Raw genomic sequence first — 15,025 nt, 5'->3', positions numbered from 1 at the left:
TCTGTCGGCTCCGACAAGGAGTTGGAATGTCAACTCCTACAAGGAGGACGTCAACTCTGACTTTCCAGAATGGCGCTTGCATTTGTTCCCTGTATGTTTAGCACTCTGTGTTGCATCAATGTGAAAGACAGTAGCAACTGGTTGCTGCTACCCATAACAGATACATATTGCCTTCCAGCCACATTGGAACGAGAGCCAAGAGATATTACTGGTGACAGGTTCAATCTGAGGAATTATAGTGGATAGCTCAGTGGGGGGAAAAGTGATGCCTTCTGGGCAGCTGCAAAAAACGAAATCCATGTATGTTGGGCATTGTATATTGTGTTGCAGGATGCTTTTTTAAAAACTGTCCATCCGTCTGTGGATAGGGTCAGGAAACTCTGAAAAGGAGCCAACCCAACACAAAGAAACCGGTCATTCATGGGCCGTCCATGTGGCACGATGCCATCGCCTGTTGCACACACGGCACTGTGGCAAATTAAGGGCACTGTGGGATCATTGTCTGGTTGTCCACCCAGAATGTAAAAGAGACCAGAAAGACTGAGTGAGAAAGAGAGATAGAAAGAGAGAAAGAGAGAGAGACAGGGATTGAGAAAGAGTGGAGCTGTTTTTTTTCCAGATCCAGAACTGGAAGGCCGTCGGTTGCAAAAATGCTGAGTAAAACAATATAACCAGCTCCCAACCTCTTCTCCTGGCGTGTGTTTTTTTCCTGTGGATGGCGTTGCATCCTGTGATTTTTAAGTCCGCCCCGAAAGGACTGAAGGTTGCTTTCCAGAACCACCATTTTGGGATAACCTTACTCCTCTGTGCAGCTGGATCTGTCTCTTGAACTATTTTTTAAACATTGTTTTAAACTTCTTTCCAGCAAAGAGGGTCTCCACCAGGGAAGAACCAGCGTCAGGTAAATCGCTGTCATTCTCATTTTCAAGAAAGGTCTCAGCTCCTGGGAGTAATGCATGTCAGAAAGTGGCTGGAGTTGTGGGTTTCTTTGCTGGTCGTAAATGCAGGGAACAAGGGGTTATTGGGTTTTCTTAATCTGCTAGTCCTCAATTCCTTTCCGTGGAAGGAAAAGAAATCGGTGAGATGGGACACGTAGCCGTTCCAAGAGTTTCCAAGAGACCTAATCCGACCACATAGACAGACAGTGGCATTGCTCCTCTATGGATTATTATATGGTCTTGGCATGATGGTGGTGAACATTATCTTATGTGGCGGACTTTTTAGGAGAGAAATTCAGGCAACAGCTGTGTTTTTTCTGGAGGAGAAAGCTTTAGGTGCCCAAAAGTTAGTCGGAGTTGCTGAAAGCATTTTTTTTTGCACAGCGGTGGGGAAGATCTTAGGAAAGAAAACCCATGCCACAGGGAAGGGAACATGAAACTGGTTTATAAAAGATTGTAAATCACAGGTTTTTAAATCGAGGGACAATAGGAAGACTTAAAATGCCCAAAGAGGGAGACACCCAAATTTAGAGCTTGGAACAAATGCATTAGGAGTAAGAACATGATCTGTAACATTTTACCTTTGGGGGAAATAACAACCTCCCTTTTGCAAAAGAAGCTGCAACAATATTTTTTGCACATCATGCATTGCAAAGAATCTTACTATTTAAGGGGTTGAAAAAAATCTCTGGGGCCATTTTGGAGAGGATTTCCCCCATTTTCGACCATTTCCTTCCTTTTGTAGACGGATTTCCCCCCTTGGGGTTAAAAGAGCAAACAAGGCACACAACAAGCAACAAAAAAACAATGGAGCCTTTACGGGAAAAGTCACACTGTGTGTTATGTGGGATTAACGCATATGAGTCTGAAAAGCAGCTTCCCAGATTCTGGACACAATAGACTGATTTTTGCCAGTGAGACAAACAAAAACGAAGCCACTTGGCATGCCAAATTTGAAAAGACGGATTTTTTATATTATTGGACTACAATCTCAGAACTTTCCAGTATTTTCAATATCCTTTTGAAAACAGGCAAACATATGGTCTGTGTGTGTGTGTGTGTGTGTGTGTGTGTGTGTGTATAATCTATGGCCATTAGCCATACTGGCTAAAGGATTCTGGGATTTGAGATATATAGTGCACTTTTCCCTTACGCAAGGAATCCGTTCCAGACCCCCCCCCTGCGTAAGGGAAAAAATGTATATGCTTGCGTCCCATTAGAAGTAATGGGGCTCGGTGCCCATGGTGTGGCGCAGGGCGTGCACCACAGGTGCGCTCCCCATTACTTCTTCCTGGCGCACCGAAGCTTCTTCTGGCATGGGCTTCCAGCATAAGCTGGAAGCTGCATAAAGTGCACCTGTGTATAACACAGGTGCACTGTGTGTGTGTGTGTGTGTATAAAACATATAATGTTATGTGACCTTATTCTTACATTTGTATTCGCACCCCCAGTATGTTCCATTTTTATGAGACATCAAGATATTGATGTCTCATAAAAAATGGAGCATACTGGGGGTGCAAATACAAACGTAAGAATAAGGGCACTGCCCCCAAATAAGAATTATTTCCCCCTCCTCCATAAATTACACTCAATTTTAACATTGCTTTAATTCAAAATTTCAACTGAGCATTGAGAAAAGTACAATTTAGGCATCCAAGGAAAAGGAGCAGGCAAAGCGACCCGGGGGGAAAGCAAAGAGAAGCATTTTAAGTATTTATGATGATGAGTGCACTGGTTGAAACTGGTGACAGAAAGAGAATTTCATTGGGGACAGATTTCTAATATGTAGAGACCATGCCGCCACCACTGCCACCCCATAGCTATACCCCTTGAAAAACATTTTTATATGACGACAACATCAGATTAGAAGACTTCAGAAATAACAATGGTAGGCGAGATTCAAAGATATAGCCATGTTAATCTGTAGAGTCAGTATGTAGAGAGCTCTTGGAGCACCTTTGAGTCTACAAAAGCTCATGCTGCCAACTTCTTTTTTTCAGTTAGTCTCAAAGGTGCTACAAGAGCTCTCTAATTTTAAGCAAGATTTATGGCCAATTAGTATCACAAAAGCTGAGACATCGTTCAATTTTGTGTACTAGCGGAATATTTTCTCCGATGTGTTAGGGGCAAACGGCAGGTAAAATGGCTTCCTACTTTGGGGAAACTGATGCTGATCTAGATGGGCTCTTTGCAACCTGATCCAAGCACCAAGATGGCACCTTTTTCTTCTTCCATTCTGGATCTATAATAGTTGACCAGAATGGTGGATGAATCTGTCTTCACCATTTTCTTTAACATGCTCCATGGGACTTGAAAACAGGAGGCTAGCTTTGGGGCCACAAGGCGCATATCTCTCTCACCCAATGCCTTGTTGCCACTATGTCCCCACATCTTCTGCCTGAGGCCACTGCTTCATAGCCTTTATGTTGGAGCCGGTCTTGGATCCGACAGGATCTGTCCTTGTTAGTTGGGAGAGACCAGTGGAAAAGATCATAGTGTCCAACATTTCCAGATGTAAACTGGGATGCATCAGAGAGTGGTTAAGATGGTAAAAGTTATTCATGAGGAAGGCTGCAGCAGTTTGCTTTTGCCTGATCCCACTGGAAAGGGCAAGATTCCTCCCTCTCTCAATATATATATATACACACACACACTCACACTTGTCCCTCCATATTCGCTAGGGTTAGGGGCACAAGACCTCCATGAATATGGAAAAACTGCAAATAACAAAAACATCATGTTTTTACCTGAGAGGACACCTCTCTAGGAATCTCTAGGTCCTCCAGGGCAACTCTCTGGGTCAACATCCGACAGACACTGACCATAGAACTGTGTTGGAGGAGCTACAAAAGCCTAGAACAGTATTCTCTCCAGGAATCTCTAGATCTTTCAGTGCAACTTTTAGTTAAAGTTGACCATAGAGTTGCACTGGAGGAGGACCTAGAGATTCCTAGAGAGAACTTATTAATCAAATCCATGAATAATCAAACCTGCATATATCAAAGCCACAAATATGGAGGGATGAGTGTATATACAGTTGGCCCTCCTTATCCATGGATTTTTGTCCGCAGATTCAAGTATCCACGGCTTGAAAATATTCCAAAAAAGTATACATTCCAAATAGCAAAGCTTGATTTTTCATTTTATATAAGGGGCACCATTTTGCTGTGCTGTTATATTTAATGGGACTTGAGCATCCACGGATTTTGTTATCCACGGGGGATCCGGGGCCAAACCCCAGCAGATAACAAGGACCCACTGTGTGTGTGTGTGTGTATTACAACAGAATCCCTTAACCAGTATGGCCAAAGGCCACAGATTACACATACATGCTCGCGCTGACCATACGTTTAAGCTACATTTCCATTTTGAAGTCAAGCTTTCAGTAACTGACGTACATTTGAGGATGAAGGGGGAAAGCAGGAGGAGGACAGAGAAGCCAGGACATTTCAAAGACAGTTGAGAAAGTGGGACTAAATGAGACTGTCCTTTCCCAGATGGAAAAGCTGGAGCGTATGGAAGGCTCTCACGCAAAGACAAGATGCCTCTGAAAATGTGGGCATGCAAAAGAGAAAGGGCTTTGTCTAGTTGAAGGCTTTCATGGCCAGCATCCATAGTTTTTTTGTGGGTTTTGTGGGCTACGTGGCCATGCTCTAGAAGAGTTTATTCCTGATGTTTTGCCAGCTTCTGTGGCTGGCATGGAAGAGAGTGGGGTATATATATTGTGCGACCCCACTCTCTTCCATGCCAGCATTCTCTGAAGATGCCAGCCACAGATGCTGGCGAAACATCAGGAATAAACTCTTCCAGAACACGGCCATAGAGCCCGAAAACCCCACAAAAACACTGTAGAAAGGGCTTTGCTTGCATCCTGTGCACTGGCTTCATAGCAACAGTTCCATTGTGGCAAGATATGAAACTGATGCTCCTTTCATTGCATCCAGAAAAGCTCTTCCTTTTCTGTTCTTACATTATGTGCCCTGGATTTTAAAATGCACAAACAGACACAGCATGTGCACCTTTGCTTATTCTGCATGGAACACACACACACACACACACACACACACACTTGTTTATTTGTTCATTCACTTCTACGGTTGACAAGGGCAACCCATCAGCCAGGCGCTGTGCTCAAGGCTCCACACCCTGAGCGCCGGGAATCCAGCCAACCTCCCCCTTTCCTTCCAGCTTCCAGACTTTTCCATGCCTGTGAAAGCCTAGCTCTGTCACAGCCTTTTAAGGACCAGAAATGTCCAGTTTTGAAAACGAAAACTGAGATCCCAAGAAAGTGGGATCCCTTTGTGTCCAGACCTGGTTGCACAGAAAGACTGCCAGTTTGTAACTGCAGCCTTGCTGCAGAGAAGAAGTCCTTTTTCTGGGGAGGGATTCTGGGGGTTATTGTCAAACTGGGTATATTTCCAAACTCTCCTTTTTATATGAAGTTGAAGGCTTTCATGGCTGGCATCCATAGTACTTTGTGGGGTTTTCAGGCTCTGTGGCCATGTTCTAGAAGAGTTTATTCCTGACGTTTTGCCAGCATCTGTGACTGGCATCTTCAGAGGATGCTGGCATGGAAGAGAGTGGGGTATATATACGCTTCCATGCCAGCATTCCCTGAAGATGCCAAAGCCACAGATGCTGGAGAAACATCAGGAATCAACTCTTCTAGAACAGGGCCACAGAGCCCAAAATACCCACAAAAAACAATAGAATTTAAGCCAATGTAAAATAAATCAGATACAGTTTAGACAATGGAGAGCACAAAAACTGGAAGGCAATTAAACAATCACGCAAACTTAAAACCGTTTAAAAGATGAGAGCCATCATGGTATAGTGCAGTGATTCCCAAACACTGGTTTTCCATGTATTTTTGGACTTCAGATCCCAGAAGCCACAGCCATCTTGACTAACAGTCTGGGGTTCTGGGAGCCAAAATCCAAAACGTCTGGAAGGCCAGAGTTTGGAAATCACTATATAGTGGCTCAACCATATGACTAGGACTGAAGATCAGGGTTCGAATCCATGTTCAGGTGGAATCTCTTTTTCTGGAGCTTACATCCATTGTTCTGTGTTCTAGTCTCTGCAGCAGCAGAAAACGAGCTTGCTCCCACCTCAGTATGACACCCCTTCAAATATTTAAACAGGGCTATCATATCACCTCTTAACCTTCTCCAAGCTAAACATCCCCAGCTCCCTCAGTCGTTCCTTGTAGGGCATGGTTTCCATACCCTTCACCATTTTAGTCGCCCTCCTTTGGACACGCTCCAGTTTCTCAAAGTCCTTTTTACATTGTGGTGCCCAGAACTGGATACAATATTCCAGGTGGGGCCTGACCAGAGCAGAATATAGTGGCACTATTACTTCCCTTGATCTAGACACTATACTTCTATTGATGCAGCCTAAAATTGCATTGGCATTTTAAGCTGCCGCATCACACTGTTGGCTCATGTTCAATTTGTGGTCTATTTGGACTCCTAGATCCCTTTCACGCATACTGTAGCTTCATTCAGTCAGGTGTCCCCCATCCTGTGCATTTCATTTTTCCGCCCTAAGTGCAGTACCTTACAGTTCTCCATGTTGAATTTCATTTTGTTAGCTTTGGCCCAGCTTTCTAATCTATTAAGGTCATTTTGAATTTTGATCCTGTCCTCTGGGGTGTAAGATACTCCTCCTAGTTTGGTGACATCTGCAGATTTGATAAGTATACCCCCAATTCTGTCATCCAAGTCATTGATAAATGACTTGCGTAACCATGCTTCAGTTGTGCTATTGGAAATTCATTCATGCCAGTTACTCATGAATTAGTTGTTGCCGGCGCATGTCGGGTTCTTCATGGGAGCAGTCCGGGATGCATGCAACATCATCCGAAAAGACTTGGCGTGATTTTCCTAGGATAATCCCTTTTACTCGCTGTTTTTCCCGTCATCTGAAAACCTCCACAAACAATAGAAGAGTGTGAATTTTCAATATTGCTTTTTCCGCAATGCTAGGAATTTGGATATGGAAGGGGAATTGCTACAATCCTTTTGAGAGTGGGAATTTCGGTCTTGTTGTGACATTGGGCATGGTTTTGTTTGCACCGGATAGAATTAATGTGGCAAGTTTTTTTTTTTTAATGTTTCTTAATTTATTCGTGCTTGATGGAAACATAATGTCAGACGGCGTCATAGCATGAAACAGCGCATTCCCAAAATGATCACCCAGATGTAAAAAGCGATTCATTCATGTATGTGTGCGAAATGCAATCATGCAATTAATTAGGTTCTGTGTTGTTTGCGCAACTCCACCACCATGTGAAAATACTATTGCTATAACGCTACTGTTGCGCTACCATCCAAAAGCGCACTTGTGATGAATTGGCCAGGGGTGATAATCTCCCATGTTTGCATTCCCTGAGGCCACATTATTATTATTATTATTATTATTATTATTATTATTATTATTTTCTTATATCCCGCCTTTCTCCCAATATAGGGACTCAAGGCGGCAAACAACAAGTATAAAACAACACAATTTAAAAACAGTACAACAATATTAAAAGATATAAATATAAAATGTCAAAACCCATTAAACAACTGCCCTTTATTATTGGATACCTCCGCTGAAATTTTAAATTACTGCAATGTTCGATATCTGGGGATTGAAGGGAAAATGCCTAGAAGGGGGTAATGCCTTCATTTTGTCAAGTGCACCCCCAGTAACTGAAAAAAAGTAACTTTCCGAAAGTCCTGGATGTTGTAAAAGTGATTTCACTCAGGCCTGGTTAAAATATATCCCTGGACCACTATTTCTGGATTTGGGTTGGTTTCTAACAAAATTTTGCACATGAAGCTGACCATTCACAGCAGTGATCCCCAAATTTGATCCTCCAAGAGTTTTGGACTTCATTTCCCAGAAGCCCTAGCCAGCTTGACCAACAGTTGGGAATTCTGGGAGCTGAAGTCCAGAACAACTGGAGGAGCAAAGTTTGGGAACCACTGATCTACAACAGTGGTTTCCAACCTTTGGCTTATGGATTGTAAACCGCTTTGAGAGTGCTGAGTTTGCTATTAAATGGTATAGAAATGCAAATGCTATCGCTGTTGCTTTGGTCTTCCCATTCTTTTGGACTTCACATCCCAGCCAAGTTAGCCGACAGTCGAGAATGATGGGCGCTGGAGTCCAAAACATCTGGAAGACCAATGGTTGGGAACCACTGATAGCAATAGCTATTGTACAGTATCTACAGTATGTAACAAACAAACAAAAATAAAGAGCCATTTCTGAATTTAGAGTGATAGTTCACGTCTTCCCAAGAAGGCATGTCCAGGAAATGTTTTAATATTGTACAGTGCGCCCGCGACATATGCAGGCACAATATATGCAGACACAATATCCACTACTTTTAGCATATGCTGAAAGCTGCACCGGAAGAAGCAGCGCCGCACGCCACTGCGCACTGCCTCAGGTATGAGCCTGAGCCCCATTGTCTTTTAATGGGACTCAAGCATATGTGGAATTTCTCTTAAGCAAGGGGGGTCCAGAACGGATCCCCCATGTAATGGAACGGACCATTGTAATAATTCAATTCTATTTTAATGTACTATTTTTGTACGCTTTTAATGGTACTGTTGTTTTTTTAATGTTGTGAGCCACCCTGAGTCCCTGTTTTGGGGAAAGGGCGGGATATAAATAAATAAATAATAGTAATAGTAATAGTAATAGTAATAGTAATGACATTGCCCATCTGGGCAGCTTCAGAAGCATGCTGCCGCTTTGTTTCCAGTCCGCCATGTGGCTCCTCGCTTTTCCCAGGCCTCCCACCACTTTCCGCACCCAAGTCTCGGTTCACCAGGACAAAGAGGAACGTGGGCTAGGAAGGGGAGGCTTTTGATATGCTAGCATTTCTTTTACAAATGATCCAACACATTGTGTGGCAAGAGGAATGAGACGGTGTATAATTACGGCCTTGGCATTGGCTTGGTGCCACACCTTTGCCAGGAGGGCGGCACATTCCTTTCCGACGAGGAACGTCCCGCGACAGGTTGGACGGTTTCTTCCCAGTACCTGTTTAGCTGAGTCTAGGCGGAGCACCTTCCGATGGCATAATTAATGTTCATTTTCTGCGCTTGCGGGGGCGTTCGGCTGATCCAGTAAAGAAGGAAGGAGGGACGGATTGCAGAAGAGCGCCGAAAGAAACACCCCGCAAAGACGCTGGGGTACGTTCCTCCTGCACCAACCGCATTGGAGGAAGGTCGAGGCACTGAACAAAAAAAGAACAATTCAATGGAAACCAGGGTCTGGAAGTTTCATTTTTCCCCAGATTACATTTCCTAGAATTATTCCATACGATTCCATGCTGCATCAACAGAAGTATAGTGTCTAGACCAAGGGAGTGCTGACAACTTCTTACTTTCTTTCAGTTAGTCTTAAAGGCATCATAAAATCTATATATAGATAAAGGGAAGTAATAGTGCCACTGTATTCTGCTTTGGTCAGGCCTCACCTGGAATATTATGTGCAGTTCTGGACACCACAATTCAAAAAGGATGTTGAGAAGCTGGAGCATGTCCAGAGAAGGGTCATGGAAATGGTGAAGGGTCTGAAAACCATAAAGCCCTATGAGGAGAGACTTAGGGAGCTGGGGATGTTTAGCCTGGAGAAAAGAAGGTTAAGAGGTGATATGATAGCCCTGTTTAAATATTTGAAGGGATGTCATATTGAACCTATATTAAAGGTATGGATGGCTGAATTGCTGGATAAAGAATCTGTGGATAAGGAAAGCCAACTATATTTCTTTTAATTTTTGTAAGCTCGCTTAAGTCTCAGTTTAGGATTTGGTCTATTATGGATAAATTGTGAGCCTATGGGTGTCTCACCTTAGATATTTCGAACTTTAAATCCCAAGGTGCATGTCTTACGCATCAGCCGAGAGGAGATGTCCATTAGTGACACATTTCTGTTTTATTCCCAAAGGAGACGCCAAAGGAGGAGCCAAAGGAGGAGCCAAAGGAGGAGGAGGCGCCAAAGGAGGCATCAAAGGTTGTGACATCATGTCTGGGGACCCATCTGAGTTGGAATGGGCCATCCAGACCCTGGTCAAGAACTATGACAAGTACGCCGGCAAGGGATGCTGCTGTAGGAGACGGCAGGGCATCAGCAAGAAGGACTTCCGGAAGATGCTGAGCCATGAACTCAACCACATGCTCACGGTAAGGAGAACTGGAGGAAGCAAGAAATGGCCTTTGACTGAGTGAGACCACTGCAAACTCAATACGATTCCTTCCCTGTCCATAGAACCAGTTTCACTTAGGCGCATCTGAAAAAAAATATGGTCCCTCTAGGCATCTGGAAGCCCTCCAGCATGACTCTATGGTCAACTTCCAGTAGAAAATTGTACAGAATAGTAAAGCCTATATTTCTGGTTGAAGATGACCATAGAGTAGCAGTGGAAGACCTCCAGATACCAAGAGGGAACAATTCTCTAGACATCTGGAAGTCCTCCAGCATGGCTTCATGGTCAACTTCCAGCAGAACATGCAGATAATAGTGAACTCTCTATTTCTGATTGAAGTTGACCATGGAGTAGTGTTGGAGGACCTACAGATGCCTAGAGAGAACAACTCTGTAGGGATCTGGAAGTCCTCCAGTGCAACTCCATGGTCAATTTCCATTGGAAATATAGGATTCGCTATTATCTGCAATTTTCACTATTCACGTTAAGTCTAGGAATGAGTCCCCTGTAAGTACAGGGGTAACACAGAGGTAGCTGGTGATTTCCATGCCAATGGGTTGATTAATTTGATCAGGAAAACAAAGGTACAGTGCACCCATGTTATACATGGGTGCACTTTACGCGGACTTGAGCATACGCTCTCAAGCCGTGGGAAGTGCGTGGGGCACAAGGGGCGGCATGTCTCATTTGAATGAATGGGGTACGCGCCCATGGTGCCCCGCACGTTCCTTGCTGCCGCGCCGCTGTGCACAAGCCCCATTCAAATGAATGGGGCTTGAGCATAGGCGGAATTCACCTTACGTGGGGGGGGGGGGGGGGTCCGGAATGGATCCCCCGCATAAGGCAAGGGCCCAATGTATTTGTTCTTGCTTTGGGAATGATGAGGTTGGGGTGGAAGAATTAATCCTTGGCCTCCACAGAGTTGTCTATCCTACCACAGAAAACATTGAACAAAGATAAGAGAATGGCACTAGTGAAACAGCCACACCAAGGCACAATAGGGAGGTAGTCTGATATAGGGGCTATACATATGGGCGGCATGCCCTGGATTGGGGCCATGGCCCGCCGATAAGTTATGGATACATTTTTGGGGGTCAATTTGACTAAAATATCCAGACTGATGGACACAAGTATATGCAGTACATATCTACTCTTTCAGAGAAACACTGGAGATAAAAGGTGAGCAATAGAATGTACCAGTGCACAATAATTAAACGAAGTGAAATAGCACTTTCCCCACTACAGTGAGGAATCAAAACGAAAGATGAGATTTTGTGTCGATGGCTTCTCTATCTTTAAGTAAGGTATCATAGACTCATAGAGTTGGAAGAGACCTCAAGAGCCATCCAGTCCAACCCCATTCTGCCATGCAGGAACTCTCAATCAACGCATCCCCATTGACAGATGGCCATCCAGCCTCTGTTTAAAAACCTCCAAAGAAGGAGACTTCAATACACTAAGAGGGAATGTGTTCCACTGTTGAACAGCCTTTACTGTCAAGATGTTCTTCCTAATGTCAAGGTGGAATCCCTTTTCCTGTAGCTTCGATCCATTGTTCCATTGTGTCCTGTTCTCTGGAGCAGCAGAAAACAAGCTTGCTCCCTCCTCAATATGACATCCCTTCAAGTATTTAAACAGGGCTATCATGTCACCCCTTAACCTTCTCTTCTCCAGGCTAAACATACCCAGCTCCCTAATTCATTCCTCATAAAGCATGGTTTCCATTCCTCTAATGCTTTCCTTCATCCTCCTCTTTCTGCTCCAGGACACCAAGAACAAACATGCTGCTGACAAACTGATCTGTGAGCTGGATGAAAACCAGGATGGACGCATCTCTTTCCATGAGTATTGGAACCTGATCGGAGGCATCGCCAGTCCCATCTCGTGCCTGATCCGTCAGCAGGAGGAGAGCGTGAAGTTCACCAAGTAGAAGGCCTCAAGGGCCAAGGAAGAGGGTCAGCTTCTACCACTCCCAAGATCTCTGTATCTTTCCCTGTGTACTTTCTTCCTGTCCAAAACCTCACCACTGTTTCAGCCTCGCCGCTGGATGAGTGGCACGTGACATCTGCCATTGACAGGCATCCATGGCCCATACCACTGATCTTCTCTCTCTCTGTCAAATCCGAGAGAGAAATGTGAACTCATCTACGGAAATGGTTTGTCCATTCGCCTGCTCCCTCTGACAGTTGGTGATATTGCCTTAGGAGCAGGTATAGTGAATACCAAAACTGTCCGATTGCAAGTGCCATTGCAATAAAATCTGGAATCAGATGGCCGTGTCAGAGTCCTTTGATTTTATTTTCAAGCACATTTCATGCCCTCATTGCTGCAGGAGGATAAAAACGGGATCACAGCAAAGGTGCACCTCCTTCTCGTCTATGCATTTCTATTAGTAGTTCTTTTAGTGCAAAACCCTGGCACATGTTACTGCTATAAGATCATAGAATAATAGAATTGTAGAGTTGAAAGGGACCTCAAGGGTCATCCAATCCAACCCTCTGCCATGCAGGAACTCACAGCCAAAGCATTCCCATCCGGCCTCTGTTTAGAAACCTCCAAAGAAGGAGACTCCACCACACTAAGAGGCAACGTATTCCACTGTTGAACAGCTCTTACCATCAGGAAGTTCTTCTTAATATTTAGGTGGAATCTCTTTTCCTGTAATTTGAATCCATTGCCCTGTGCGCTAGGGTTAGTCTGCACATAAGCGTACTATGTACATTGGTGTGCCATTTTGCACATTCGCATCGACAATTAATTGTCTTCATTTTCTGGCTCAAATTTGCATCGATTCACGCTCCCTATGCCAAAAACGCACAGCCATCTGAATGCATGCAAAGCAGATAGATGGATACATGTCAATTACCATATATACTCGACTATAAGTTGACCTCATGTATAAGTCGAGGGCAGGTTTGGGGAGCTAAAATTATGGATTTTGATATATGACCCATGTATAAGTCGAGGGTAAAATTTAGGGGCATGTGACAAAGGATCTATAGGATGAAGCAAAAGAAAATGATGCCAAAGAACTTAACAAAATTCCAACTGTTTGTGTTCATGCTAAAGGCAGGATAGAAGCTTTCAGGACAGATTACATTTGGGGAGGGGAGGTAGTAAAAAACTCCAAACCCCATGAATCACATGTGGCCAGATCACATTCTGTTTGACTGGAATGAAGAGTGTTTTAAATGTTCCATTTTAAATGTGTGGACCATTGATCACATCCCTAGTCTCTGGAGCAGCAGAAAACAAGCTTGCTCCTTCTTCCATATGATATCCTTTCAAATATTAAACAACATGGCTATTGTGTCACCTCTTAACCTCACTTCTCCAGGCTAAACATGCCCAGTTTCCTAGGCGGCTCCTGGTAGGGCTTGGTTGTTTCCATAGAGTTTCTTTCGCCATTTTGGTTGCCCTCCTCTGGACACGCTCCAGCTTGAATTGTGGTGCCCAAAACTGGACCCAATATTCCAGGTGAGGCCTGACCAGAGCAGAACAGAGTGGGACTATTACTTCCCTTGATTTAGGCACTACAGTGGTACCCCGGGTTACGAAATTAATTCGTTCCGCGGTTAATTTCGTAACCCGAAATACCTTCGTAAGCCGAATTCCCATAGGCGCTAATGGAAAAATAGCTCTCTGCTGCCCTCCGGTAGCGGAAAATAGCGCCGCGGTTTTTTCGTAACCCGAAGAAACCTTCGTAAGCCGAAGCAATAAATCCCTATGGGATTTTTTCGTATCCCGAAAAATTCGTAACCCGGCGCATTCGTATCCCGGGGTACCACTGTATGTTCCTATTGATGCTACCTAGAATCACATTGGCTTTTTTAGCTGCCACATTGCACTGCTGGTTCATGTTCAGCCTGAGGTCCACTAAGACTTCTTGATTCTTTTTGCATGTACTGCCTTCATTCCATGGCTGTGATGTTAACAAGGACTCCAAAACCCATCTGTCGGACACCAGAGGTCCAACTCACTGCACATTCTATTCCAGACACTACTGAGCAAAGTACACACAACACACACACAAAATGCCCATCTACTGTTCTCCAGCAACTGACCAGTGGAGATATCCTGCCCCTGGTCATGGAGGGTCCCCTTAGCTCTCTATGCCAGCTACTGTCTGGTCATTCTCTTCCTGGAACATGGGTTATATCTTGCCTTACCAAGAGTATTAGCTTGTATCAGAGAAGGCAATCCTGTAGGTATCCTGGACCCAAATAATGTAGGGCTTTACAAGTAATAGCCAACACTTTGCACTTTGCCCGGAAACTAATTAGTGGTTTGGATGCCAATTCTGACTATCAGAAGATTGGAAAGTTGGTGGTTCATGTGCCGCATGATGGGATGAGTTCCTGTCACTAGTCCCAGCTTCTGCCAACCTAGCAGTTCGAAAGCATGCAAACGCAAGTAGATAAATAGGTACCACTTTGTTGGGAAGGTAACTGCGTTTGGTGCAGTCACGCAGGCCACATGGCCACCGGAGTAGTCCTTGGACAACGCTGGCTCTTTGGCTTAGAAACAGAGATGAGCATTGCCTCCTACAGCCAGTTACGACTAGATATTCATCTCAAGGAGCTACCTTTACCTTTTTAATATGATCACACCTGGATACATCCATTAATCAGTCTGAACCAGTTAGAGTTTCCAAACTTGGTACAAAGGTAGCCCAATGCAAAGTGCATTGCAAAAATCCAGCCTTGACGTTACCAGCGTGTGCACTACCATCTTCAGGTCCTCCGACTCTAGGAAGGACAGTTGGCGTATTGGCCAAAGCTGATAACAGGCCCTCCTATCCATCGTTACTATCTATATGAGATTTTACCACCCTCGCAAAAACAGAAGCCGGAAAAAACAGTTCTCTGCTTCA

At 44.3% G+C, this 15,025-nt stretch overlaps 1 protein-coding gene across 1 annotated transcript; it reads left to right on the top strand.

Annotated features, from left to right (window-relative positions):
• The first annotated feature begins 365 nt into the window (after nt 1–365).
• Nucleotides 366–12,423, top strand: S100A16 (S100 calcium binding protein A16). Its single transcript, XM_042440186.1, has 3 exons — nt 366–901; nt 9,894–10,129; nt 11,918–12,423. Exons 2-3 carry the CDS (start codon nt 9,971–9,973, stop codon nt 12,080–12,082), a joined length of 324 nt encoding a protein of 107 aa, XP_042296120.1. The 5' UTR covers nt 366–901; nt 9,894–9,970; the 3' UTR covers nt 12,083–12,423.
• Nucleotides 12,424–15,025: the final 2,602 nt, after the last annotated feature.

This window comes from Sceloporus undulatus, chromosome 9, assembly GCF_019175285.1.
Source record: "Sceloporus undulatus isolate JIND9_A2432 ecotype Alabama chromosome 9, SceUnd_v1.1, whole genome shotgun sequence".
Classification (NCBI taxonomy): Eukaryota; Metazoa; Chordata; class Lepidosauria; order Squamata; family Phrynosomatidae; genus Sceloporus; species Sceloporus undulatus.
This window is presented reverse-complemented; position numbering and strand designations above follow the sequence as displayed.